This window comes from Symphodus melops (genome assembly GCF_947650265.1).
Source record: "Symphodus melops genome assembly, chromosome: 19".
NCBI lineage: Eukaryota > Metazoa > Chordata > Actinopteri > Labriformes > Labridae > Symphodus > Symphodus melops.
The window spans coordinates 4890893-4917235 of NC_136709.1; the positions used below are offsets into that span (position 1 = coordinate 4890893).

Sequence of the window (26343 nt, forward strand, 5' to 3'; positions counted from 1 at the left end):
TTCTTCACTTTCTGCTGAAGCTAGTTTCGGTTGACATTTTGAGATGGATGGGGTTCACATTTGACATGACAGCAGTCCATCACAGGTTTCCATAGACCCAGTGGACAGACATGTTTGCTTTTTCGTTATCCTTTAACGATGAACATTTAACACTTTTTTTTTTGCCACATGTTAAGTATTCAATCTGGCTTGAGTTCATTCTACACAGCGCTCTGAAAACTTGATCTGTCCAATAAATGTCTCTGCTCCACATCCAGCTGCTGACGTCAGCTGTTTAAAGATTTCTTTATCCAGTCATCTTCTCCACACAAAGCAGCCCACAAAATGTAGCAAGGCATAAAACAAGCAGTGCTAACAAAGGTAGAAGTGATCGTTTGAGACACAGGCTGGTCAGAGGGGAAGCACAGAGGGATGGCTGAGGATAAACAAGGATTTTGTTTCACTCTGAGTCATGCAAAGCTTCTCTGGCGCAATCCCAGAATAGAAATATAGAGCTGGAAAGAAGCATGAAAGGTCTTATTGAAGAGCTCGTCAAAGCTTTTCCGAAGCAGTAAGAGTTAAATGCAGGATCATTTGTTCTAATTTGTGAGGAATTTTGGTAATTGGTGAAAGGTCATTAGACACCTCAGGCCACACCTACCCAGCCATACCTCACTAAGTAAAGCATCCATCAGTATGAACTAACCCATTCACACTTTCATACGCCGCTGACACAGCAGCAACTTGTTGTTCAATTGAACCATCAACCTTTCGGTTGAAAGTCAATCGCCACCATTATAAGGTAGAGATTTTAATCAGCTGAAACAGCTGAATTTTTTTTACTGTAGGACAAATCTACATGACCAGTGGCCTGCTGGTAATTTCAGGTTGAGCCGTCTGGATAAGAGGCTGCTGTCATCCTAACATACAGTGTTTGTTTAGACTCCAGTGACTGTTGTTGGTACGGCATGTCCGGAGTGTGAGGCTTGAAAAAGCTTCAGTAATACAATCATATTAAATCGATATTTCGTTTAAAATAATTACGGCTGTACGACTTTGTACATAATCCTGCCTATTACACAAATACTGAGCTGGTCATTATTGCTCATAAGCCCTGACAGGGTGACCCAGCAGCCCAGCAGGATTATCCCTGTATTGTAAACATGTCTATGTCGAGGCTGGTGCAGCTGCCAGGATTTGCTAGCGATAGCAAACAGTTTGTCAGCCGTGTCTGTGCTGCGCTCCGTCATGTTAAACAGCAGACTGGAGTCTCCCTCCATCGTCTTGCTGAGATCATTTGTCTCCCACCAGGGATGAGCTCAGCACAAAGTGCTGATGGTGCAACTGCAGTAAGCACTGAGCACACTGTGATACAGTATGTCTGGGCTTTGTTTTACTTTCTGCCTTGATCTGCTTTCTATTCTGCTGATTAAATAAACATTCAAATACAAATACGGAGGACGGGTTTGTCAGGGAGAAGTATATCCATTACAGCACGACTAATTCGGGATTTTTTGGGACCTATACTGGGGCTGGTTTTAAGGGAAAAGAACACAGATCAACAGCATGGTGGACTATTCAAACGGACCTTTTTGACTGATCTGACCATGTGACTCAGAAGCCTGCATAGAACGTTTAACACCGCTAACCACTTTAAGGTCAGACCTCCATCTGTGTCACTCAGAGTGCTGAAGAAGCTGTACACTCTGGAGTTGAGTTGGAGCGTTCTCATCAAATGACTTCATGATACCATTTCTACATCACCCTTAAAGAAAGGGAGCCCAACTTTTATCTATAAAAAAAGAGCAGAGGTCTTCCCTTTTTCTCCTTTATCTTTACTCAACGAGTTAAATCATATTGCTTGGATCAAACAGAGGAGAGAGAGCTTCATGTATGAGCTGGACGTTCCTGGAGTACTGAAGACTGATAAATACTTTTAAGGGATCTATTAACGGATTATATTTAATTGTGAAAAGCTACTAAAAAGCTCGGATAACAAAACTATAGAATCAAACTTTAGATTCAAATAGTGGATAATGTCACACGACTACTTCTTGGATTCTCAGCTACATGTGCTGAAACTTTAATGAATAATGAGATGGAGAACTTGCCAGGGAAATTACATACCGACACCATTTCCTCAAACATTGTGCTTCTGAATCAGATGTTCTATATAAAAAGTTTTTAATATGGCACAGATGTATGTGTGATAAACCTATACTGGCCTGATAATGCACTCAACAGCCAACCTATAGACACTCACCGGCCACTTAATTAGGTAAGTTGTTACCTAATTACCTTTATGCAAATACCTTCACTCAATCACGACAGCATCTCTTTGTAGGCAGGAACACGAGCTTCCATTAGAATGTGACGCCATCATGTCAAAATGTTTCCAGCACCTTGTTGAATCAATGCCATGAAGGTAAAGTGTTGTCCAACCCAGTACTAGTGAAGTGTACCTTATAGTGATGGATGATTTCATGTCTGCCTGAATCTTCTTGGAACACTACACAACAGTCAGAAGCTAACATTGGGCATCTGTAGAATTTATTTGTAGGTAATTGAACACCATTTTTGGTAACATTTAAATATGTTAATGAAGGTCATGGCGTGAACATAAACATGAAACTCTCAAAGGTGAAATGCACAAGAGACTATTTTAAAGTTCTTTTAGTCTCTATTTCCACTGACAAACAAAACTTCGGTGAAGAGACAAAGGAAAAATAGAAGTCTATAAGTCATTTCTCCTGCGGCTCATTCTTTGGCCAATGAAATACATTTTCTGGAGGTGATTTTTATAACATTTTTAAATTTTAAATTCTTTTGAAGAGTCTTGGATTGGAAAACAACTTCCTGGATCCTTCCCTTGTTCTTCTTCCCTTTTGTTCAGACTTTGAAATAACAAAGCAACAATAAGCGTAGAGAACAATTCAAAGAAGCATTCAGACAACTATTTATTCCACAATCATGGCATAATAAGAGTGTGTCACCCCCACTCAAACTTCCATTTGATGCCCAGGCTGGCGATAAGCAAACAATGCTGCTCCAGCAGAAGGCTTTTTCAGCTCTGGCTGGGAGATGAGCCCCAGAGGAATCAGATGCTAAAGTGAACAGACGTGTAACCGTTTCAAAGTGCTTGTGCCATTTCATTTTCAGTCCCTGAAGACAACTCTCCTCTGCACTTTATGAACAGTCCAAAAAACTCAAGTAAAGCTCTTTTTATATATATATTTGTACAACCGCACTGTCAAGGCACGGAGCCAAAGAAGAAACGCTCTCAAAAAAAATGGGTCATTAGAATAATATCTTTTATTCCCCTTACAAATACTGGTATTTTCCACAACATGTAAACGCATCAGACCAAATCGCTCTCACACATACAATCTTCGAATATGAATATCAGGAACTTTATTAAATCAAAATTCATCTTTTTCCCCCTGAAGAACACATTGAGACCATTCCCATCAGTGGAATTTAAAATCACTCATGCTGTAATACAACTGGGAATGAAGATAGAGAAAAAAGTGGAGTTCATCTAAAGCGGAAATTTAAAATGTAGAGCACTAACAAAAGTCGAAGATGGCGTCAGAGATGGCCTCATTGCATCTAAAGTGCTTCAATAGAAAATGCTCCTTTCAAATGTTTCCTGGTTTTTTTGCTGAACCTGTGACAAACATTTTAGTCAATCTTGGGCTCTGACCAACCGCTGCTTTTCCATCACAGGGGGTCTGAGCAGACGGATCAATAAGAGGGGGCCACTGGAGATTCTACAGCTACTGTTGAGCGCTACGCACCCTAATTGGATGCTACATGAGTGTTTTACTGAATAGAGGGTCTGTATTCCACATGCACAATCGATGGCTTGTTCTCCAGAGCTGTCCAGATGCCTCTAATCAAATAGCAGACTGTCCCTGAAACTTTTGGATGCTTGCTTATTTCCTGGGTCAAGCCACTTTAATAAAGCCTCAAAATACAACTTTGTCACATCCACAGCTCTGACGTGTTCTTCAACAGATGAAAGGATGCTGCACTATCCTGAAGAGCTGTGCAGTCCGAGATAAATGTTCAAATTCAGACTGTTTTAAATTGAAGTGTAATTATTGTGTCAGCTCTGCTGCTCAGTCAGAAGGAAAGGGTTTGAACTCTCATCCTGACTTGATTCTCAAAACGATTCAGCCTTTAAATGTTTTAAGTCATTATCTGGTGCAAGTTTCTCGATGCCATGACTCAGAAAAGGAAATCCTTCACATGGAGACATCAGTCACAGGTTGCATATTTCAAAGTAGGCGTCATAAATGGTGAATTCTCCTGTCACAACAATTAGAGATTTATCACAGTTAGCATTGTGTTTGTCTGTTCACAGTCAGCTCTGTGAGTTGTCAAAAATATCCATCTTATTTTACAGGGAAGCAAAAAAACATCTTATTAGATTTCTAAACTCAGAATGAAAAATGTCATTTTTGGACGAAGACCATTTTCTTGCCTGTTGACGTTCGTTTGACATTTCTGTTAGACTATCGAGTTGGATGGATGGCTCTGTTGTTTTCTGACTCAGGCTTTGATCGTTTCCGTTCTAAAAGTGGAGCTGAAGTTCAGCTTCTTTATGTTCAGTTTTTGTCTTTGCAAACAGAGCAGAGAAAAATAATTAAATACTGCGTTTGATTTGTGGGACAGAAAGATACTTTCAATAACTTCTGGATTATGTAAATCATGACATCCCTATAGCTGCAAACCAGAACAGAATTAAAGCTTTGAAGGGAATCGTTTGGGTTTTTTGGCCCTAAAGAAGCTTCATGATATAATGATGTAAAAATACGTTAACTACTTCTGTCGAACTGTATTCTGTCAGGTCGATAGGTCTAGTTTTTATTATATTCGATGTAGTTGACAGTTGACAGTGACCTTTGACCTTGAACCAATCTCTTGTTTAAAAGTGCCCTTAATGAGCAGACACACACGAAAACAAACATACACACGTTTGGTTAGAGAGCTACATTACCAGCTCTTGATAAACATCTGCCTTTAGCTTTCTCTATAGAAATGGTTTGTCGTGTGTGCACAACCATACCAGCTCGTCTAACTGATTCTAATTCAGCGTAATCACTTTTAGTGCAATAAGATTTTAGGTAGTGCAGTTTTTTATATTCTGTTCAGCATTTTCCCTCTGCATCCACACAAAACTAAATCTATTAGGAATTTGAGTTCATTCTATAAAGTGCTTTTTTCATATTTCCAAAGACTTAGTTTAAATTTGAGCCCTTATACCCCACCCACCGGAAGAGCATGACTAACTGCATGAATGAGAAAATTAGGATCAAAAAGACAAAAAAGTTTAAACATGAGACTTTTGCTTTGAATAGAACAACAGATTTGTCCCGACAGCCCTCCCCAATCCAGCAGTCCTCAGCTGTTTTCACTGATCAAGTGTGACCCGTTGATTCCACGGTAGGTGACGCGGCTGGGACGGACCAGCACGCCGTGGCCTGCTCGGCAGCTGAAGTAACGGCGGCCGCCCACAGAGCCGTCGTTCTTGCCTTTTGCGTTTCGGAGCTCGAGACCCAGCCAGAGGCCCGGGGCAAAGTCCGCTGTGCCCAGGTAGCGGATGAACGCCATCTCGTTGGCACTGCTGAGCAGGACCTGCATGCCCGCGTGGAGACAGACCTGTCCGTCACAGCCGGGGGTGGGACTGGACGCAGCCGTGCTCCGAGGAACACCGCCAACAACGCCGCTGTTGAGGGTGTTCCAGCGCCGCCGGTGAGGGTTGGAGCGACTCCTTTCCATATTGAACGGTCGAAGCGCGGGGAAAATGCAGCAGAGAAAGATTTATGAGAAAAAGAATGCAGTGTGAGAGGATATCTCAAAGTAAGTGGGAGATTCATGGCAGCTTGCTGTTTGAGGGATTGATCTTCAATTCCTTGTTCTCCCTCATTATAAAAACAATCATGCATTGGCTATTTAAAAAAGGAACCTTTGCTGACTAATACCAGTGCTTCTTATTACTATTGATTGTGCCACTGCTGCAGGGAATTAGGCTGAAGCTCAGGGAAGGTAAAAAGTCCCACCTGCTAACAGGACTTCTTCTGCTCGACTCCTTCGGGTTGGCTATGGCTGACGACGTGCTTAAACTGCGACGGATTGTCCCTGCAAGACAATCACAAGAGTCAAGTAGTCCCACAGCAGCTCTTGGATAACTTAGAAACTCGTATCATAATATGGAAATAAATGCAAAGATACGTTTCAAATAACACTGTGGTATGTAAAGTCAGAAGCCGTACCGCTGAAGGGATGACTGAGGCGTGAGGAGGAGAGCTCTGACAGGCAGTCGACAGATCCATGAATCCTGCGTGTGGAAAAGAGAAACGGTGGTGGAACAATGCTCTACAATCATTAAGGTTTGAGTTGTCAACCTGAGTCACAAGCGCAAGCAAAAGCTCCACTGACCCGCAGTTACTCTTGATCACACGTCAATTCTCATTCTGCACAGAGGGTTTTTCCCCCCAATACAGTGGTTGATCTGGTTTGAAAATTCATTCAATTACTGGCACATATCCAAAACTCTTAGAGGTCAAAACTGATGGAGAGTTGATCTGAGATGATCCGATCGTCTTACAAGGGAGAGAAAGTGGATTTCTGCTTCTCGCACAACAGTTTCTGTCCTGATTATTTAAGTTTCACTTTGACTATGACAACATTCGAGCTCTGAAATCCACTAAGAGGAACACTGCCAATGTCAACAAATGAGTCAAGTTGAAACATGTTTACAGTGTTATGGGATATGAGTGGAGAGGTTTTAAAAGTAAGGACAATAGGAAGTCTCCTTAGGAAAAGGAGGTGTGCTTTCCTAATGGTTTGTCGTAGCTGCTGACATGAAGAGAAAAGAGAAACGAGTTGCAGAATGGACACAATGTGAGATTCTCAGCTTTAATCTGAAGGATGTACAGACCGGCGGTGTCACTGTACAGGTGACACAGAAGCAGCAGCAGAAGGTGAAGAACTAATTATCCCTTCCAACAAAACGTTTTAATTCAATCAGCAACTCCCTCAAACCTTGAGAGCCTTTCAGCCTCTTTAATATACAAATCTTGTACTTGAGAGATGTTAACTGCTTTTTTGCTTTCACTCAGTTATGACGCATATTAAACACTTGAGCCTAAGTGCCGTTAATGAGCCATCCAATAAAAAAGGTGAACGGTTTTTTATCCACTTGCAGACAACGTGATGTAAAACACAAAAGAGATTTGGCAAGTGACTCAGCGGGTTCAAATATGTTTATCAGGCGACTGTTTCCGCATCCCATCCCTAAAAGATGTGTAGAATCAGCCACTTTGGTACATTTGGCTGATTCAACATCTCATCTGCATAATGTGCAAGCCTAATCTGATTTGCAGAAATAGAAATGCCTCTAATGGAATCTGTCTTCATTTTATACAGATTTTTTTTTTGTCCCACAAGGGGAAAAATTTGTATTCAAGCAGGAGCACACAGAAGATGAAAACTCCATGGACAACATTACTGTAGAAACAAAAAATCAAAAATATATATTAAAAAATCTTTATCTAAAAAACAAGATAAATATTTAAATTAATTATTTTCCAGATCCAGCAGTTGGTGACGCCACATGCTGCAAAAACAAACCAGAATGTTTTTAGACAAAATCAACATGAAACTACTTCTCAGGTATCACTTTAAGAAACCGTTTCCTCTTGAGTTCAGGGTTTCAAGTCTTTTTAAAGTCAAAGGACGTGGCGGTGAGGAGGTTTGCATCTTCTCCTCCTCGGCCTGCAGGAGACTCTGCGCTTGCTCAGGTTCCCCCAGGATACTCGGACTTCCTCCCACAGTCGCAACACTCTAAATGGTGACTCTAAACTGCCCGCAGGTGTGAATGTAAGTGTGAATGGTTGTCTGTCTCTATTAGTCAGGCCTGAGCTCATCTGGCCGTCTGTCAAGGGTAAGCCTCACCTCTTGACTAATGTCTGCTGGGATCAGCTTCAGCCTCCCTGCGACATCCACAAAGGATAAAGAATGGATGGTTTATGATCCCAAAACTGATAAGCAGAGGGATTCTCCATGACAAAGCTTCCTCTCTTTCAAAACACAATTAGAGGCAGGGACCTAAAAAAACACTACCTTTGCATTCAGTTAAACTACAAACCCCCTGAGGATTCAGTTTGTTAGCTCTCTGATAAATTTATATTATGAAACTGTTGGGTAAGCCCTGCGTATCCAGCTCCACATACTTACAACTGGCTCCAAAATACCAAGATATAGACCTTCAAATTCAAAGACAGCAGGATTTGAAACCTTGATTTACAAAACAGTAACACTGCTTTATTTCTTCTTAACAGTCCGTGGTTTGTAATCTACTTGAAAAAGATGAGATGTTTGAAATGTGTTTGTATCACTTTGTTGCCCCCTTGTGTAAATCTGCACACATTCAGTTGCCTCCACATGTGTGACAACAGGTCCAGTAGTGATCACACAGAAAAGAGCAAGGGGGGGAAGAAGCTTTAGCTTGTGACTGCAGGAAGGAAGCTCAGTTTTAGTTTGTCATGGGGCGTGTTTAATTAAGTGATCACATTTAAATGTGTTCCATTTGGATTCCTTTAACTGGACAGTTTGTTATTCTGAACCTTTCACATGGATGGTCAGAGTTTGTGTAGGCAGGAGTGAATGACAAACATCCACTCTGTCTTACTAGCTTTAAATACATTTTAACACCAGATACTTTTGATACTTTATATTTTAACAATTAAAATTATCAAATTCAAAATTCAGTTATTTTCTTGAAGGTGACTTATTTTAGCCAAGTAACTTTCAAGTGAGCAATCTTTACTTTAAGTCAAACATGGTTTCCAACACTACATACAACTATTACATTCTAACCTACACACAGCACATATCGCAGTCATTACTGCTAATCCATATTGGAGGCAGTGATGACTGCACAGGTTCCTAACTAAATGCCTCATTAAGAGAGAAGTCCTGCTGGGTGAAGGCCTAAGGCTTCAGGTTTGAAAACTTGGACCGTCTTTAATCAGTTTGCCCATTGAACACAAAAATCAAATATGTCAGGGACTCACACAAATGACACTGTCACAGGAGCTCATTAGTGCCCTCCCAAGTATTGATGGGAGTAATGAAACACATCTGGAGGGTTTTCAGGATTCTGTCAAATTCTTCTTTTCGTGTCTGGATAAGCAAACCTGCAGGGAATGAGTCACTATTGAATTAGAAACTCCTTAAACTCACCTTTGAACACGAGACGGAGGAGCAAAGACGCCATGTTTTGGTGGGCAGCTGAAGTACCTCACTCCTCCTACTGATCCATCATTCTTACCGCTTGGTTTGTCCAATTTAATGCCCAGCCAGAGACCTGCACAGACAATAAGACGGACAGATTTGCTTTGATCTGGTTCATAAAAATCAGAGTATTGGGGGGGTTGTTTTATGTGTTACATTTAAAGTTGCTCTCTACAATAATGTTCCCTGTGATTGCTTTGTGTTTTAAGTGAGTTTCAGAAGCACTTAAGACCTAGAATGAATCAATGTGTTATGAGTATAACTAGACTGCAGCACAGTCAATATTTTTTTATAATAATGTAAAAAACAAGAGCACTGTGAAATGTTCAGAAGGAAAGCTGCTTTTGGTACGTGGAGCTGAAGTGCTCGGTGCACTGAGGCTGAGATTACAGAGCCTCGCTCGCACTGATTTAAGAGTATCAAAGGAAAGTTAATACAGAAATCCCTTCAAACATGATCCTCATTGGTGTGAGAAACCTAAGAACTTATTCATACATGACTGAAGCCTGGGAAGAACTACTGCCTAAATATTAATGAATAATGTGATCTGCTGCAGCGTCTTCATATCTTATTTTCAAGGGTCTGCTGTTAACTTACCGTTTGCTGCTGCAGCTATGTGTGACTGAATTTATAATGTAGATCATGCCAGTAAAAAAGAAGATTTTTATTGACTTGTACATGGAGCAATAGGAGTATTGCACATAAAAATGGACCATTGTGGAGTGTCAAGGGATACAGTGAAATTGCAATTAGTAAGGTAAATTCTGTATTAAGAAATAAATCGGCCTTCCATAAATCTCATTGTTTTCCCTTTTTTCTATTTTGCATTTATGAAAAAGGAAAATTTATTAAATCGATTTTAAAAGTAAGACTGCAAGGTCAAGCTCCCACTGTCAAAGATATGGATTTTTCACTCCGTAATAATATTAAAATAATTATACAACTCTTCACATGTTTAAGAAACACATATGGCCACATTTCAAACTGCACTAATTAACATGCATGCACGTCCTGAAAGAAGCAACGGAAGGACAGCCATCATTTATTCACAGATTTTAAAACTGAGTTTTGAAGGCTTTTTAAAGTATTTTCCCAAACTCAAGGTGCCACAATCTTAATGACAGAGCAGAACCTTTTTCAGGGTACAAAGTAATAAAAGTTTAACAAAGCAAAGTCCTCTCCGAGCCTAATTTGTTCTCAACTCACTGTCGCTAATGTTTGCAGCTGATAAACAAATGTCAAATCCTTCATAGAGGGCAGTCTAAAACCTCTACGTGGCGTCTGTTCAGTCCCCGACTTCTAACGGAGAATATGAAATGATTATGTTGAGTAATTGTTGAAGTTTTATTATTGTTGAAACATAATTATCTTAAAGCTATAAAACTCCACAAGGTTTTTTTTCTTCTTTAAATCAACGCATGCACACATCATTCACATTCACCACGAGTAAGGTCAAGTTGTTTCTTATTTAAATATCTAGTCTAGTTTTTTTTTTTAAATGATGGAAAGCATTAACCCAATCAAGAGTTGATCGATGGGGAACTGTGCAAAGAGTTCTTGGTTCAAACCTAAAATGTTCACAGGGTGAATTTCAGGTTCAACGACTCACCTGGAGCAAAGCTGGTCTTTCCATAAAATTGGACCACACCAGTCCTTTGGCCAACCACCAGCACTCTCTCCCCCACGTGCATCTCGGGCCCACCGCAGACAGAAGTGTTAGCTGAGGGGGCTCGGCTTCCAACACCTGGAAGAGTGTTCAATAAAATAGTCAATATAATTATGTTGTCTATAATCATCCTTAAAAACATCTCCATGGATCAGTGAGTTAGTGTTAACACAACAGAGTACAGGACGATGTTCGTATTCACAACCTGCAGCAGGAAGTGCAGCGGTGTCAGGAGAAGAGTGCAGGCCAGGTGAGGGTGCGCTCTTGTGACCCGGGGAAACGCGCTCCCTTCGCTGCCTGGCAGGATGGCGTTGCCTCGGCAGGGGACGGGCTCGCGGGCCTGGCGGAGGCCGGGAGTCCAGCGAAGAGGATGAAGAGGACAGAGAGCGAGAGAGAACACCTGTGATGAGCGAGACATTAGAAACACAGTGAAAGGTTCATTAATAATACAATATTTTCATAACGTCGGCTTTTTCCAAAAGGACAATAGTTGCAATGGTTGTTATCCATTGTGCTTTTTTTTTTTTTAAATCACACAGCAAACACCAGAGTGCCTTCCTTCTTAATACTGAACACAACAATCCATCCAGCCAGGCTGATATGAAGTCCTCTCAAAATAATGAGGCTCAGACTTTCATTCTTCAATGCTGTTCTCCTGAGTGTGACAGCGTCTACAACACTCGGATCCAAACAATTACCACAGTTCTTCTTCAGAAATCAAAGTGTCACATGGTTTTCAAGACGGCACAGATCAAACGAGCTCAATTCTCCACAGATGGATCTCAGTAACAGGACCACAAACTAAGGGCCAAAACTCGTATCCCATCCCAATTTGACAGAATGAGATTTCACTGTTAAGGAACTATTTGAGAGTCATTAACATTTCTACCTTTCACAGACCTCAATGGGACACAAGTTCATTAAATACCAAACTCAGACACTAACTGATTCAATCTGAGCTCAAGGATCAATGAACTGTCCCTTTAATTAGTTAACAGCATATATGAATGCTGTAAGCCAGGGACATGAAACTGTGGGAGAGAAGAGAAATGGCTTCTGTTTGTTGAGTCCTGATGCGGGCTTGTAAACAATGACAAGATGGAAAAGGCCCAGATCTCCAAAAAAGTCCCTCACATGCTTTTATATTTTGTTTTGTAATAAATTAGGGACACACTTGCATGTCAGATAAATATACATACTCAGGTTGCTTTAACATATATTTCTCTAGGAAATAAACTGAGCACAGGTGGATTGTGATGTTCAGTTATTAAGATGCACTCATTATCAGAGACGGGGGTAACGAGGGTTCAGGGAGTCCAACTAAAACTTGAATCATTTCAGTTTTAACAGATGAGGTTTGATGCAGATGTGTGCAGGCTCCCTCCCCACACCCTGCTCTCTGATAGAGAGTGCATTTCAGCCCACTTCAGCTGTTAGTCTGATACCTGTCTTTGTCACTGAGGCTTCTCCCTCTGAACCCTGACTGGGACCAGGTAGACTCTTGTGATTTTCTGCTTTATGGACAGATGGAGATAAACCTTTCCACCCACACACAGACAAAAGACATGGTGACTACTCCAAACTCAAAATAAATTCATCTACAGGACAAAAGTCAACATGTTCTCAGGTGATATATATATATATATATATATATATATACACACACACACACACACACATATATATATACACACATATATATATACATATATATACATATATATATACATATATATATATATACACACATATATATACACATATACACATATATATATACACATACATACACATCAAAGTTCTACACTTATTAAACACAATGACTCATTGATGTTACAGCATCAGTCGTCCATTTTAGTCAGATACACAGAGTCCACGTCGTGAACCCGTGAGCTTGTGCCCGTGCATGAACTGTGTCGTGTCGAAGCACACCTCAGGGACCAGGAAGTGTACCGTGTTGAGAACAGATCGAAGCTCTCGCACTTGTTAAACAAAGTGGACTTGAAGGATGAAGCGTGCTTCGGCACGTATGGATTGCCTATTGCGAGTTTGCCCTTAAACAAATGAAATTAATAAGTGAGGGGAGGGAAAATAATAATAACAAATAAATATTAAATATGTTTTTGAGATACTTGAGGTGTACTCTTTTTGGCCAATATAGAACAACATACTTTGAAATATGAATCACATGTTAGGAAACCCAACAGCACAGTGATCATTCAACTGAAACTCTACCAGTCCTACCATCAATACAACATCAATACAAAGTAATACAAAACTTACTCTCATTTCTGACTTGTACATTTAGCTGAACTTTGATTTACGTTGTGACAACTAACTATGTTTAAAACAGGTGATTTTCATGTCTATAAAAGACACCATAAAGCGGTTTAAAAAGTTTGCCTGAATATTAATGAAGGTAACTCAAAGGACACGCAGCTTGTTAAGAGGAGCGGAGGTAACGTTTAAGGTAGAGGGAACGAAGCTCACTGAAGATAAAACAGGCAGGAGAGAAGAAATGCAAATAAGGGACAGCATGACTTTGTCGAGTCGCAGCCAAAACAAAAATACTTAGAGGCAATTTTCCTTGATTGAACTAAGACTCTTTAACTCACACGCACAGTAAAAACACTTAAATATGCTGAGACAAGCAGCAACACCCACACTAAAGCCCCGATGAGCGAACACAACAGAGAACAAGAAGACTTGAAAAGAAATCTGTGTACTGACTCAAATAGAAACATTTGCTGCAGAAGTAAACTGAATGGTTTTCTTTAGTTGCTTCGTATCTCTGAACGTAATGTGCTTGATCTCGAGTTGTTAATTATACATCAGTGGAATAATGTAGGCCTTTAAGATTCTGTTCTTTGGTAGCTAATTCATGAAACATCTCAAGTATCTAAACAGGTTTGAGTTAGAAAAAACATTATCCACCAATCTGTCACATTACTCCAAACTTATTAATATTTATCCCAAGAACTAACTTTATTTGGAGCTTTGAAAAATCATTAATCAGCATGTTATTGATTGCCATTTCAGTTCACATTTGGAAAGAGCTGTGAAATGTTTCCCTCAGAGGCAGAGTTGTGTCTCTCCTCTGAACTCCAAAGAGAAGACCACATTACAACGCAGAATACCAAACACTTTTGTCGCTTGACCTTTAGCTGGCAGGGACCTCCCGGCTCCATCTATCCCTTCCACAGACTGACTCTGGCTTCAAGTGACAGACTGCAGCACAGACGGGTGCTTTATGAAATCAAGCGGTGTTGCTTTGTGAGAGCTGTCTATGTTCCTGCTGCCCTTTGAGGCCTGAGCCACTGTTGGTGCACTCTAATAGGGACCATCGTGGCACTCTGCTGAGTCTGTCCCTCCTGGTTAGCAAGACGAGACATTTCCACAACGACTCGTCCAATTTTTAGAAACACATGAGCGGCTGACCCAGTGGGGAGCTAAAACACAGGTGGCTCTCCGAGGTTGGCCAGTAAAAGGCTGACAAAGGCCCTTAAAAATTATTCGATCATAAATTAGTGTGGTTCCTGGGTTGTGTGGAGGTGGCGGCAGGCACACCCTCACACACATTGCATGCCACACATAATACCCTCACATACCCCTCGTGATGAATGGCTGCCAAGTTATTCAGCCCGTCTATGCCCTGGTTATTAAACTCTCCTTAATTGGACTATCAATCACCAAATTCCACAAACCACTAACAGGTTCACTATTCCAGTCACGTCCACATCTATTGGCCTTCAAAACATCTGAATATTATACTGAAACAACGCAGCGCTATGCATCTAGAGCGTGCTGGACCCACCGAGTCTACGAAGACAAGAAGTCCTGAAAGGTATTCCAAACAACATTAGCGAGGACAAGAGGAAATGGTCAGCGCTCTAATTAGGAAAATATTGTAGAGCATTTACTTTCCAAAGCATCTGAGGAAGATAAATATGAAAGCCAAGATGTAATGCATCCTGCCAGGCAGTGACATGACTCATACTCAATAGAAAAGTTCAGAAAGCCTTTTTCTGGCACAAGAAAAAGAAGCCATCAGCTTGAGTCGTGACTCACCTGATGGCCTCATCTGGACACCATGGAGTGACTCAGTCCCCTCTTGCAAAGGATAAAAAGCCTATTGTGTCCGCAGGAAAACTGTGGTAACAGGAATTCATTTTGGTATCAATAATGGCTCTGTTCCCATAATAGCTACAGATGGGTGTTGTCTGGCAGCAAGAGATGCTGAAGGGGGAACCTGGTGCGTCTGAATGAGATACAAAAGGGGCGTAGCATAGTGTGAGGCCACCTAATCAAGTGGTGAGTGTTACTGTGGTTTTGTAAGAGCTGCAGGTATCTGTGGGCAGAGCTGCAGAGTTGGGCAGATGTGAGGATGTGTTTATTCTGCATCAGAGCATAACCATCAGTAAAATACATTTAAAATAAATACATTTCACAAAAGAGAGTTAGAAAATAAAAATATCCTGATGCTCCTCTGAACAAATGCAACCTTCCTCCTAACGATCCCTCCTCTCTTCTGTTGCTCTCTCAGCCTGCTTGCATACCTTTTCGCAGCCTTTTGTTAAAAATTTAAATCCAAGGTCTTACTTTTTTAATCCCTTCAGTATAGTGGATACTATAAAATCCCTGACTCATGGACAGACATGGTATCAACAATGTTTTTTTTCAGTAGCAATGCTTTGGTTAACCCTCGTTGACGGGTTTTATTGTTGGTCAGATCAAGAGATTTGAAGACTATAGCAGGCATTTCTTTAAGCTTTGCTTTACAGGCATCTTCTCTGGGTAGCTCGATACGATGATGATTAACTTAAAAGACTTGAGATGGGGGCGCCGGTGACGCAGTAGCACTGCGCGCGCGTCCCCATGTATCAAGGCTACAGTCCTCGTGCGGCTGTCCTGGGTTCACATCCGGCCCGTGGCATTTCTGCCACATGTCTCTCCACCCTCTGACCCTGTCCACCATCCCCTCTACAATAAAGGCTATAAAAAATGCCAGAAAATATCAACTTTATAAAAGAAACAAGACTTGGTATGCCATAAACTAACAAGGAGACGTTTGTTAATTCAAAGTAATGTCACACAGGATTGGCCGAGTTATTTGAGAATGTGAAGACAATGACGTTGTTCTTGTCTCTCTTTTGAAACAAAGGCCACCTCTTTGACTTTGTGACGTTACACAAGGGTAACAACTCTGTTGGCTGAAGGAACCGACATGACCATAAACCTGACACCAAATAACATTTAGTTTGAGCAACCAGAGAGTACTCATGATATTAGGAGGATTGGAAATTTCTGAGACTCCCAACAATTGTTTCCTCTCTATTGCCTTCTTATCTCTCGATGTGTCAATGACAACAAGGCAGAAAGGTGTAAGAAGCATCGCAGTAGAAGTGGATGTTGCTGTAATCCAGTTAGCCGATAATAGGGAAGTATTACCACAAGCACTTGCTATGTTGTTTCCAGCACATAATTCCCAAAGTGATGAAAACATGAACAGCTGTATGTCCTTTGCTTCGCTTATGTCCCCAAAGCCCTCACGAGAGTGCATTAAAAGAAAGATTTTTCAAACTACATGACAAAACGAAGGCGTCATTTATCGAAATAATATCATTACTCCCACTGTTTGTGTTTCTTTCAGTTCATTGTGTGTGTCCTGTGAAATATAAGTGTAATAACATATCCACTGGTCTCCTCCGGAGGACTGAGCATGACATTACCTGTGACACGAGGGAGCGTTTGCCCCTTTGACATCTTTCTGCAACAATGTCAGTAAAAGTTCACACATTTCTTCTCCCTTCAGCAAGACAAGCTTTTCGCCTTCTCCGTCTTTCTAAGTTACTGTACGTCACCACTCGATGATTAGAAGTTGTTTTTTTATTAACAGTACTTTGTGCAAGAACTCCTTGGGCGAACTTGTCTGCTCTTGTGATCCTCACAATGACCTGATAGAACTCGAGCACAGCTTCAATGATACAGAGCCAGGTGGGAATGAAAACCCTCCGTAGCTGTCTCAAAGTCTTTTACACGTCTCGTTAAAAGGCATCATATGCATCCTTTTCACAAATAGAATATCAAAGACAACAAAGAGACATTTGATTAAACAGTCATGTTAGGAAGAGTTGAGAGCCGTGTACCTGTGTATATCTTGGAGGTGATGCGGGACAGGTCAATGCGCCGTGGGGGGCGTACGGGGGGTTTCGTGATGCTGGATTTATGTCTCTCCAAAGGTTTACTTATCTTCGATAGAGGGGCAAAGATGCCTGGACAAAAGACAATAATTCAACTATTAACAGCATTCACAGTCTATAGATCGTGTTACTGATCAAACATCTAATACTGTTACTAATATACTAATACTGACCATCACCGCTTTCTATCAGCTAAATAAACCTTCATTACTGATAAACAAAGAAAACTTTGAGTAAAGTCCAACTAAAACTTAACATTGAATGGAAACAGGTTCTAAAAATAGACTATGCTTCGTGTCTCTGACTTGAAAGAGACTAAAGGAAATAGTCTAAGGTGAGTAAAAGAGAGAAATGTAGTTTCAATCAATCATTTATATAGCGCCGATGTTACACGTTTGGCAGAAATAATGACGTCACAGTGGGATACTTTGGGATTTGTGTTTTGGATCCCTAACTTTACAGAACGAGAGCTCAGGGACAAACAGAGTGCGAGGACAGGACTCTGCTCTTTACTGAGCTATACACTGACTGACTGTCTCTAATCTCGTGAACATGTGGAACATAACCACACAAAGTTATATCAGTGCACATACGGCAGATTTTAACTAAACGTTGCCCAAACATTTGATAAATTTGCATTTATCAATTGATCCATTTGTACTTTGTCTAAACGTTTAATATATTTGTTTAGTTTGTGCTTTTGCAGAATAGTTGAAATGTTTGTCAATAAACCCTTTCAGATGAATTTGCTTAAGAAATGAGGGAGGTAGAAAGGTGAATACACAACAGGATAAGACATGTACGAACTCATTTGGAACCCCTTTAATTTGATGACAATTTGTACAAATCTAATCTTCGGCTAGATTAGACACCAGCTAACATCATCGGACCAATTAATTTCATCAAGTCGGTTCCGTTTGATTTAATTGATGAAACATTCGGCTGCGTCTGGAGCTTGACCTACCATGTTTCATCCGACAGGTGAAATACTGAACGCCTGCTACTGAGCCGTTGTTCTTCCCCTCTGCTTTGTCGAGCTCCACTCCAGCCCAGAGGCCTCCAGAGAACTCGGTGCTGCCACAGAACCGCAGGGTGCCAACCTGTTAACGAACAATGACATGCCGCAGAGAATCAAAACACTGTGTGAAAAACAATTCAGAAGAAAATCAAGATATGCAGCAAAAGGACTGCCCAGCGATGGAGCAGTTTGTGAAATAATTACGTCCTCATGCAGTGCGTTATGTCAAGGGCAGAACCCCTACTAGGCACTCAACAACATTTGGATGCAGCGATGTTCGCTAAAGCACCAGAGGAAGAAAAACGATTAAAAGGGATAATGGGGATCAAAGCATGAGATTCCGCCAAAAAGGGCAGAAAGATAATGAGAATTTTGATTAGGCAATCTCTACAACTCACAGCTCTGTGAATCCCTTCTCAGTGTGGCGCAAAAAAATCTATTAATGGCCGATTCTTTCAGACCAAATGTCCAACTGGGCAAGAATGAGTATTCCCCCATCTACACGTCTGTGTGTGCACCAACATATTCTTATGTTTGTTCCTATGGTCAAACAAGTGCACAGAGCAGACTGCAGCCTCTGGCGCTACCAGTCAGAATGATTCTGTGATTCAAAGCTGGTTTTGTACATCCACAACAAAGAGTTTAGAGTTGAGTTGGAGAATCTCTGATGGTTCACACGTCAGTCAGACTGACTGACCAAGCTGCAGACTAACACTACTTTGAGACTGTGATGTGAAAGTCAGACATGTTAGAAGAGTCATAGCTTTGATGCAACACTTCCTTCAAAATGTATTCAGCACATTGCTTCATATCTGACAGCAAGGCTAACGCTAAACTAATATCAAGCAACATCTCCCCCATCCCCAACTTTTGTAATTTATTGGCACGACTCTATAAACAAAGATTGATGATTGATGGACAATCTTCTATCTAGATGGTTGTAACACCAAAAAGACCATTTGAGTGTGAACTGTTTAGCCAGCAGAGATCTTCGCTGCTGTTACCTCCCAGCTACACAAACAGAACTTCAAGACTGTCAAACTAAACACTGACTCAAAAGGCATTCAGAGAGGTGGAGCACAGTCAGACGAGTCCTTCAATTTTCCCTTTTGAAAGAATAAAAAGGTTGACCACACAAACTATTTCATCATGTTAGTTCACGGTCTTAACTTCAGAGGAATTTTACCATTTTAAAAAGCCCATCCAAACAAACCCCTCAGCCTTGAAACAACAAAACACTCTCCCTGAACGAAGAAGAGACATTTGTCAGGCTCTTCATGTAAGTGAAGTTATTTCAGAAATAAATTCATAAATGCCACAGAGATCATGAAAATCAAAAAAAAAAAAAAAAAAAAAAAAAAAAGTTTTTCATTTGACACGAGGGAACAAGAGCTCATTATGAGGGGGGGGGTCTGAGATTGCTTGTAAAATGAGAGATGTCATCGACGGCTGTTCTGACATTCAGAGGATGATCAACTTGACTTTTCAAGAGATGCACTGCTCGGGCAATATTTTCTAAGAGAAGTTTAAACAAGGTGCACAAAGTGACGGCAGCCAACCCAAATACCTGAGGACTGTTTCTACACAAAACTGAACATGTGAACATTCACAGAAGGAAACCACAGAACTACAACGTTATGTTTTTAAAACAAGGATGGTTAGTGTTCCCTTCATAGAAAAAGCCTCTTTACTTATTTAACCGGCATTTGCCCCTTATATACAGAACACTGTAGAAAGACTTGAATAGGATCATGCAAAGTAAAAAAAAAAAAAAAAAAGCACAATAAGGGGAAACAATGATGATGTTGGGGAACTTGACAATTAGTCGTTGATGTACCGAAGAGGACAGAGTACATTTAGGTGGAAACGGCAATGTTTGTACTAAAGAAAAGAGCAATCTTTGTTTGCTTTCTGTTTGATGAAGGACACTGGAACATTTCAGAGCCATGTGTGTGAGAAGCATGTCTCAACCAGAAGTTCCCTCAGGGATTAATAAAATACATAATCTAGAAAACTGTAGCTTTCAATTCAATGTTCACTTTCTTAAACAGAGATCATTAGGACGCCACGGTCTAACACACCAGTCTTTGTATGAAAGTATAGCTGTAAACAACTGATGAAAAACAGAACAGTTACTAAAGGCGGGGTAATGGTTACAGAAACGAGCGCTTGGTGTTTAATAAGAAGACCAGCATGCGAGTTTGTGACATTGTTTTGGAGTAACATGAGAGTTTGTAGAGTTCGTCCGCACATAGAAGGCTTCAGTGTGGTTGGTGGAGTGACTGAAAATATCAACACTGTGTGCAAAGTCAGCTGCAGGTGAGAAGCAACAGGATGTCAAAGGTAATGTAATTGCAACAGAGGACTGACTCAAAGCCAATTTCACAACAGTGATCGTCTCTTTTTGCTTTGTCGGCTCTCCAGGCAAACTCCGGATGAATCGAGCTCATGCTGCCAGCCTGATGACTACATTTTCACATCACTCATTGGAAAGTTGCCAGTGCAAAATCTAAAGGCAAAGTACAAAGATTTGTATGATTTTCATTTGAGTGTGCCACAGGAGCCTTATGTACATTGTCAGAGCTGAAACATGGTTAGTTTAGTGTACATTTTATATGACCTAGGGGACTAAATCTCCCCCACTGTTCAAAGGATTACACGTGGCTCACAACGCCGCACTGAAGCTGATTGGTAAATCAAGGACACGGCAAAGAATTCTTTGAATAACAAGATGTATTAGGGCAAAACTAAATTGGTTGTCGAACTGCTTTGGCCACATTGACATGTAGGGCTGTCTTCATGTGCTGACAGGAAAGCTGCTGCGATAACAAGAGAAAGACTTACAGTGAAGGCTGAAGAACACGTCAATCATGCAAACACTAACGTCTTGACCACTCGCATGACCGGATTCAGTCATGTGAAGGACACATCGCATTCTTTTAAAATATTTATAACATGCACAGTATTTACACAGCGACTGGTGAAGAGACCTTTAAGAAATGCTAAAAAGGACATCTTGTGTTCACACTATTTACACATACCCGACTCTTATTCATCACATTCATTGCAGCATGATAAAAGCACAGCCAGCTATACACTACAGATTGTGTGATGTTCCATGTCAAACACAGTTTGAAAATGTTGAAACTCCTAAAATTGTTACAAGATATTAGTCAAAAGGTCGACAACCTTGAACTTGCTCAAATTAATTTTGTTGATATCCAAGAATGAATCGTCAGACATCTCCCTGAATGCTGGACCAACGCCAAGCGTCTGTTGCTAAGCAACTGAGGGAAAAAAAGTTGTTGGATGAGGTCTGAAATATTTTTTCGAAAAATCAGGCATAGCTTGTGTCTTTGATAAAAGTTAACCACAGTGCAGCAGCATGACACGAGACTAGTGCAGAGGCCTGGAGGGCAAAAAGAGCTTTTGGTGAAGCGGCTGCCACCATCAGACACTCTGAAGCTGCAGCATGGGCTTGTTCATTTGCCATCTCTCCAAAACCTTGTACTTTTACACCCCCTGACAATCGCTGAAACCTGGGAGATATTAAGATAAATTGCACATTTTGGGGCATATTCAACCCTTACACACCTCTCGTGACACTATTTTTATGGTTAAAAAGAAAAGTTCTTCCAGAACTTCCCTGCAGTGACATTTGTTCAAAAAGAGAAACCCTCCCCGCCGTGCCTTGCAGCGCTGGGAAGCCTTACTTCCATAAGCATGTGACATCACATGAAAGTTATTAGTTAAAACAATTATCTTGTGTATGAACTACAAAAGTATCCTCGTTAAAGTGCAATTTTCTGTCTCGTGTGTCTCAAGGTCTTGCTGGTACACCCAGCTCCCCTCTCTCCTCCCAAACCAAACGAGTTGAGGCACTAATCCAATTTTCCCTCCTAACTCCCTACATTCAAGTCACATCCTGGTGGACTTTTCTTCCGATTTGGAGAAAGGAAAGTGCAAGAATTATAAATTAGCAAATTAAAATCTATCCTTGGACTGTGTTAACTATCAAATCTTTCTGGAGACATTTCAGGATTGCAGCAGGGTAAGAGCTTACCGTGACATTCCTAGGCAAAAAAGACAAAGTATGTCTATCTTACGTTCATCATTGTTTAATGCTCGCAAAACAGTAGAAGACATTTTTGTTGAATTTGATTAAATTTGGAACAGAGCTCTCACAGCCATTAAGCCGTCATCTTTCAGCAAAATAAAGCAGGAAGAGCTGAAATGCAAATCTTTAGGTTTCATGTCCTGCCCACTTTATAATACTGATCTTTATTTGGTAGCTTTTTAAAAATTTTAAAAAGTCAGAGTAGAAGACATTTTTGCTGCTTGATGCTGCTCAAGTCTAACCAACAATGCAAACAAATGTTGAGCAGTAATTAGTTCCACTAACTGTCAGAAGAGGACACTGCTTCTTCACCCAGAACTGACTAATCATGTTGTTCAAAATTGTTCAAAATTGTATAAAGCTAGTCATTTATAAAAGGTGAAGAAAAAGAAGTTTTATTATTTCAGTTAAGAAGGCTGGTCTTCTGAAGTTAGAAAGTGTCCCTCAACTATAGTTTCATATTCGTAGCAAAGTCAAAGCCACAAGTTCTTGACGATTTTCTTAACAAGTAGCTGCCTCTAACAGTCCGTTTATTTCACAGATCATCTCAATTGAGCTGAAGAAATGATATCCCATTTATATTAATACAACCTCATTAAATATTGATAAGGATGCCTTCTATTGTTCTTGTCTTCTGATAGTGACCTACCACGCACCTTCTGTCCAGCAATCACCACGCGGTCACCGAGTCGGATTCCCATGGTGGCCAGCTGAATCCTGGCCTTATCTGAGAGAGCAGGGAGCGTCTGGGCGAGCAGCGTGAGGGGCAGAGGGGAGCTGGCTCTGGGTAAAGTCTGTCTCAGCAAAGAACAAAGCTCTTTAGCCACAGCGGCTGCATCAGCCATCTCCAAAGGCATGTCGAGGGGGTCCGGCACCACGTCTGCAGGGCACTGACCTTTTTCATTCTGGAGGGAGAGATGTGGACAGAAAGATTTACAACGCTCAGTACAAAGTTGATGGGATGTTTTCATTTAAATAAGTTGTGACAGCCTCTGATTAATTGTGTCTGCATGTGTGTGTCAGTTCCCCTCTACTAATGTTGATTTTCATATTAAACCAAATTATTTCCTATCAATGTGGAAAATAGTTCATTATTTCCACAAAGCTAATTGATGGGGAAGTGTTTAGATGCCAAGTCCAGGCACACAACAGGAGGAGGGAATCTGTCAAAAGGCAACATTAAAAACTTATTGAAGAATTAAATGAAACGGGTCTAGAGATGGGACAGTCAGAACGTTTTCAGGTGACGGGGGGAAAAAAAATATACAGTCCTTTATGACAATTTGATTCAAACATAACAGGAATAAAGATTCATTAGAAACTGCTTGTTGAGGTTTTTCCTGTATTAAAAAGGAAGAATTTGCACCATATAACATCCAGTTTAACCTCTGTAAATATCGCTGAGTCATGACCATCTACGATGAGTGAGACTGGCAAGTACCGCTGTCTGTGATGTCTGAAATGTGTTTACAGGGACGGGACGCCCAACCGACCAAAATGAGGGACATACTGCCCTTTATTTGAATTTAAATTTACATGCAATGTGAAGCTACAAGTATACTAAAGAGCGCTACCATTAGCCTGCTATGGTACACAACAATGCAGCTCGAGACAAAGACTTTTTTTTTCCACCTCTTGTGCTCAGAGCTTATTTGTGGTGCGTTACGTTCAAATTTGAGAACTCCTCCGTGCGAACGCGAGGGTGGAAGGGTTTGGAGGCGCGTAGCTGGAGGAGAGGAAGATTCAGTGCGGCGGATGTGTCGCCAAACAGCAGTTTATTTTGGTTTGACACTGATGCTCAAGGGCGACATCTACTGGACCAAACAGTCACACATTGTTCCTTTAAAAGGGAAAAGGAGAAGAAACGAGGACATTGCAGTGTTTGAACTGGAATAGGTAAACAGTGTCTAACACTAACGGATGCAGTTTTTTCTGTCCTCTTTGGATTTATGCATCGTTTGTGGTGCTTAGGGAGCTTTGTGTGTGTGCGTACGTTTGTGTGCATATTTAGTCCCATTGCAAGATTTACCCTGGAGCATCATTTTATGGGAGGTTTACGTTCCATGGTATGATGTATATTTTATGTTATTTTGGATGATGTTGATATATTGTGCTGCTGGATGTAGGAGAGTGAGTCAGAATGTTACTTAGCAGACACACATCAGATTCACTCATCTCCATGTGTCTCCTACATTTTACAGAACAATTATTACTGCTCGATGCTTTTAGTGCATTTCCTTTTAATGCCCTGAGGGAACAAATGACAAAAGTAATACACTGAATCATTCTTTCATAACGGTCACACACTAAGCCGCAGACATGGGACAAGAATTTGCAGACTGAATATCAGCCATTGCAGCATCTACACGTGTTTAGGTTTATCTTATATTTTGGTTCAGTCTACCACATGAAGAGGAAGAACTATTATTCCATATACCTCCAACTCTGTGTAACATTTAATATTCTATCAACATAAACCTATCCTTTTAGGCCCTTTGTTTTCCAGAGCAAGAAGATCTCAGGATATGTCTAAACGATTTCTGGACTCTCTATGCAGTCACAGAAAAGGATTGGTGTTCATGCAGTAGGCTGCTCGGTCGAATATTTGGTATCAAAACCCAATTAGCATGTCGTCTAGTTTGACACGTTACACTTTCTATTTGCACGACTTCATTCAGAAGTCAACACATGCCTAATCTTTATTTAATTTGTGTTCTTTGACTGCACTGAAGGAATTCCCATGAGCATGCAGGATGTTTTCACTTGCACAAGTCCCCCCCCCCCCCACAAAGGAACTCAACACAAAGCAGCAGCCAAGCAATAAATCCTCTCTATGCGTTATTGATAAAGTTATGTTTTCATTCACATCGAGGTGAAGGGTTATCAACCCTTCAGGAGTATTTTAAAGCCCTAGTGCTGTGCTGAACTACATCATTGTGACATTTAAGAGACAGAATAGTAACAGAAGCTCCAGTACAGTCCAAACACCAACGTTAGAGTACGAGACTAAAAACAAACTGTGTACTATAAATGTTTTTTTTTTTAATTAGAATTTTAAATTCCTACCCAAACTGTGTTTTGTTCTCTGCACAGCATGAAAATGTAAATCCCTCAGTGAGCTTAACCTTTTCAATGAATAAACGGGTTTGAAATCAACAAGTAGGTACTTTAAAGTCATAGATTAAAAACATCTGTCTGGTTGTTGACACTTAGCATTCAGCTCATGGTATCTCAGAGCTCATTTTCTTTTAGCAAACATCCAACATAAATCAAATAGTTACAATAACTCAAAGCTCAATTTAAGCCGGCACTGAAACAATCAGGTAAGAAAAGCCACTGCAGAAACTGGCTCCTAATGCAAAGCATGCTTGGTTGCCATAGCTATTAAGCAGCGAGATATAAAACAAAGGCATGAAAGGCCAGTAGCATTTTTTTTACTCTGTTTGGACCCAGAGTTAGTCGTTGTGGGTCTCAGTGGGGCTAGAAAACAGAGAAGACAAATATCAAATTAAACCACTTCTGAGGCTGACCTTTACTCCAAAAGAAAAGGAAAAAGGAGTTTCTTGGCTCTGGTATTAAGTCTTATATCTTTCAAATATCTTTTTTTTCCCCCACCAAATATAAGTGACACTGTTTTTGGAGGAAGACGATCTCAGCGTGTCAAAGAATAAAAAGGTGTGTCGTGTGCTGAGACAGGTGGCTGATCATGATGCAATATGCACCGTTTTATTTTACTCAATATGCACATAACTACAAAAAGACTGGTTCGAAATGTTCCATGCAGATTCAGGTTCAAGCAGGGCTGTGTAACTGAACATTTTACACTTTGAAATCAAATCTAATGAGAATCTTAAACGCCGTCTTTAACGTATCCACAGAAAACTCAAACTGTCAGTGCTTTTCAAACTAAATTTAACAACCTGCAGATTAAGAAAGCAGCTGCCTTTAATCAGCCAGCATTGACGTGCTTTCTCTGCTTTCACTGACACACTAACAACACTGAGGCTCTGTACTCATTGGATCATGGTATGTAGTGCTTTGGTGACCTCCAGTGGGAAAA

General features: G+C 40.7%; 1 protein-coding gene across 7 annotated transcripts in view; it reads right to left on the bottom strand.

Annotated features, from left to right (window-relative positions):
• Positions 1–3287: 3287 nt before the first annotated feature.
• Positions 3288–26343, bottom strand: part of LOC306840861 (CAP-Gly domain-containing linker protein 4) — a 32534-nt gene continuing 9478 nt past the window's right edge. For all 7 annotated transcript variants that reach the window (XM_079370430.1, XM_079370433.1, XM_079370429.1 and 4 more), the window contains exons 7-15: positions 22940–23188; positions 18113–18248; positions 17095–17220; positions 11154–11348; positions 10892–11026; positions 9232–9355; positions 6258–6322; positions 6045–6123; positions 3288–5755 (exon numbers count right to left, since the gene is read on the bottom strand). In XM_079370430.1, coding sequence (XP_079226556.1) covers positions 5386–5755; positions 6045–6123; positions 6258–6322; positions 9232–9355; positions 10892–11026; positions 11154–11348; positions 17095–17220; positions 18113–18248; positions 22940–23188 — 1479 coding nt within the window. In that variant the 3' untranslated portion in view covers positions 3288–5385. The remainder of the gene's footprint in view (positions 5756–6044; positions 6124–6257; positions 6323–9231; positions 9356–10891; positions 11027–11153; positions 11349–17094; positions 17221–18112; positions 18249–22939; positions 23189–26343) is intronic.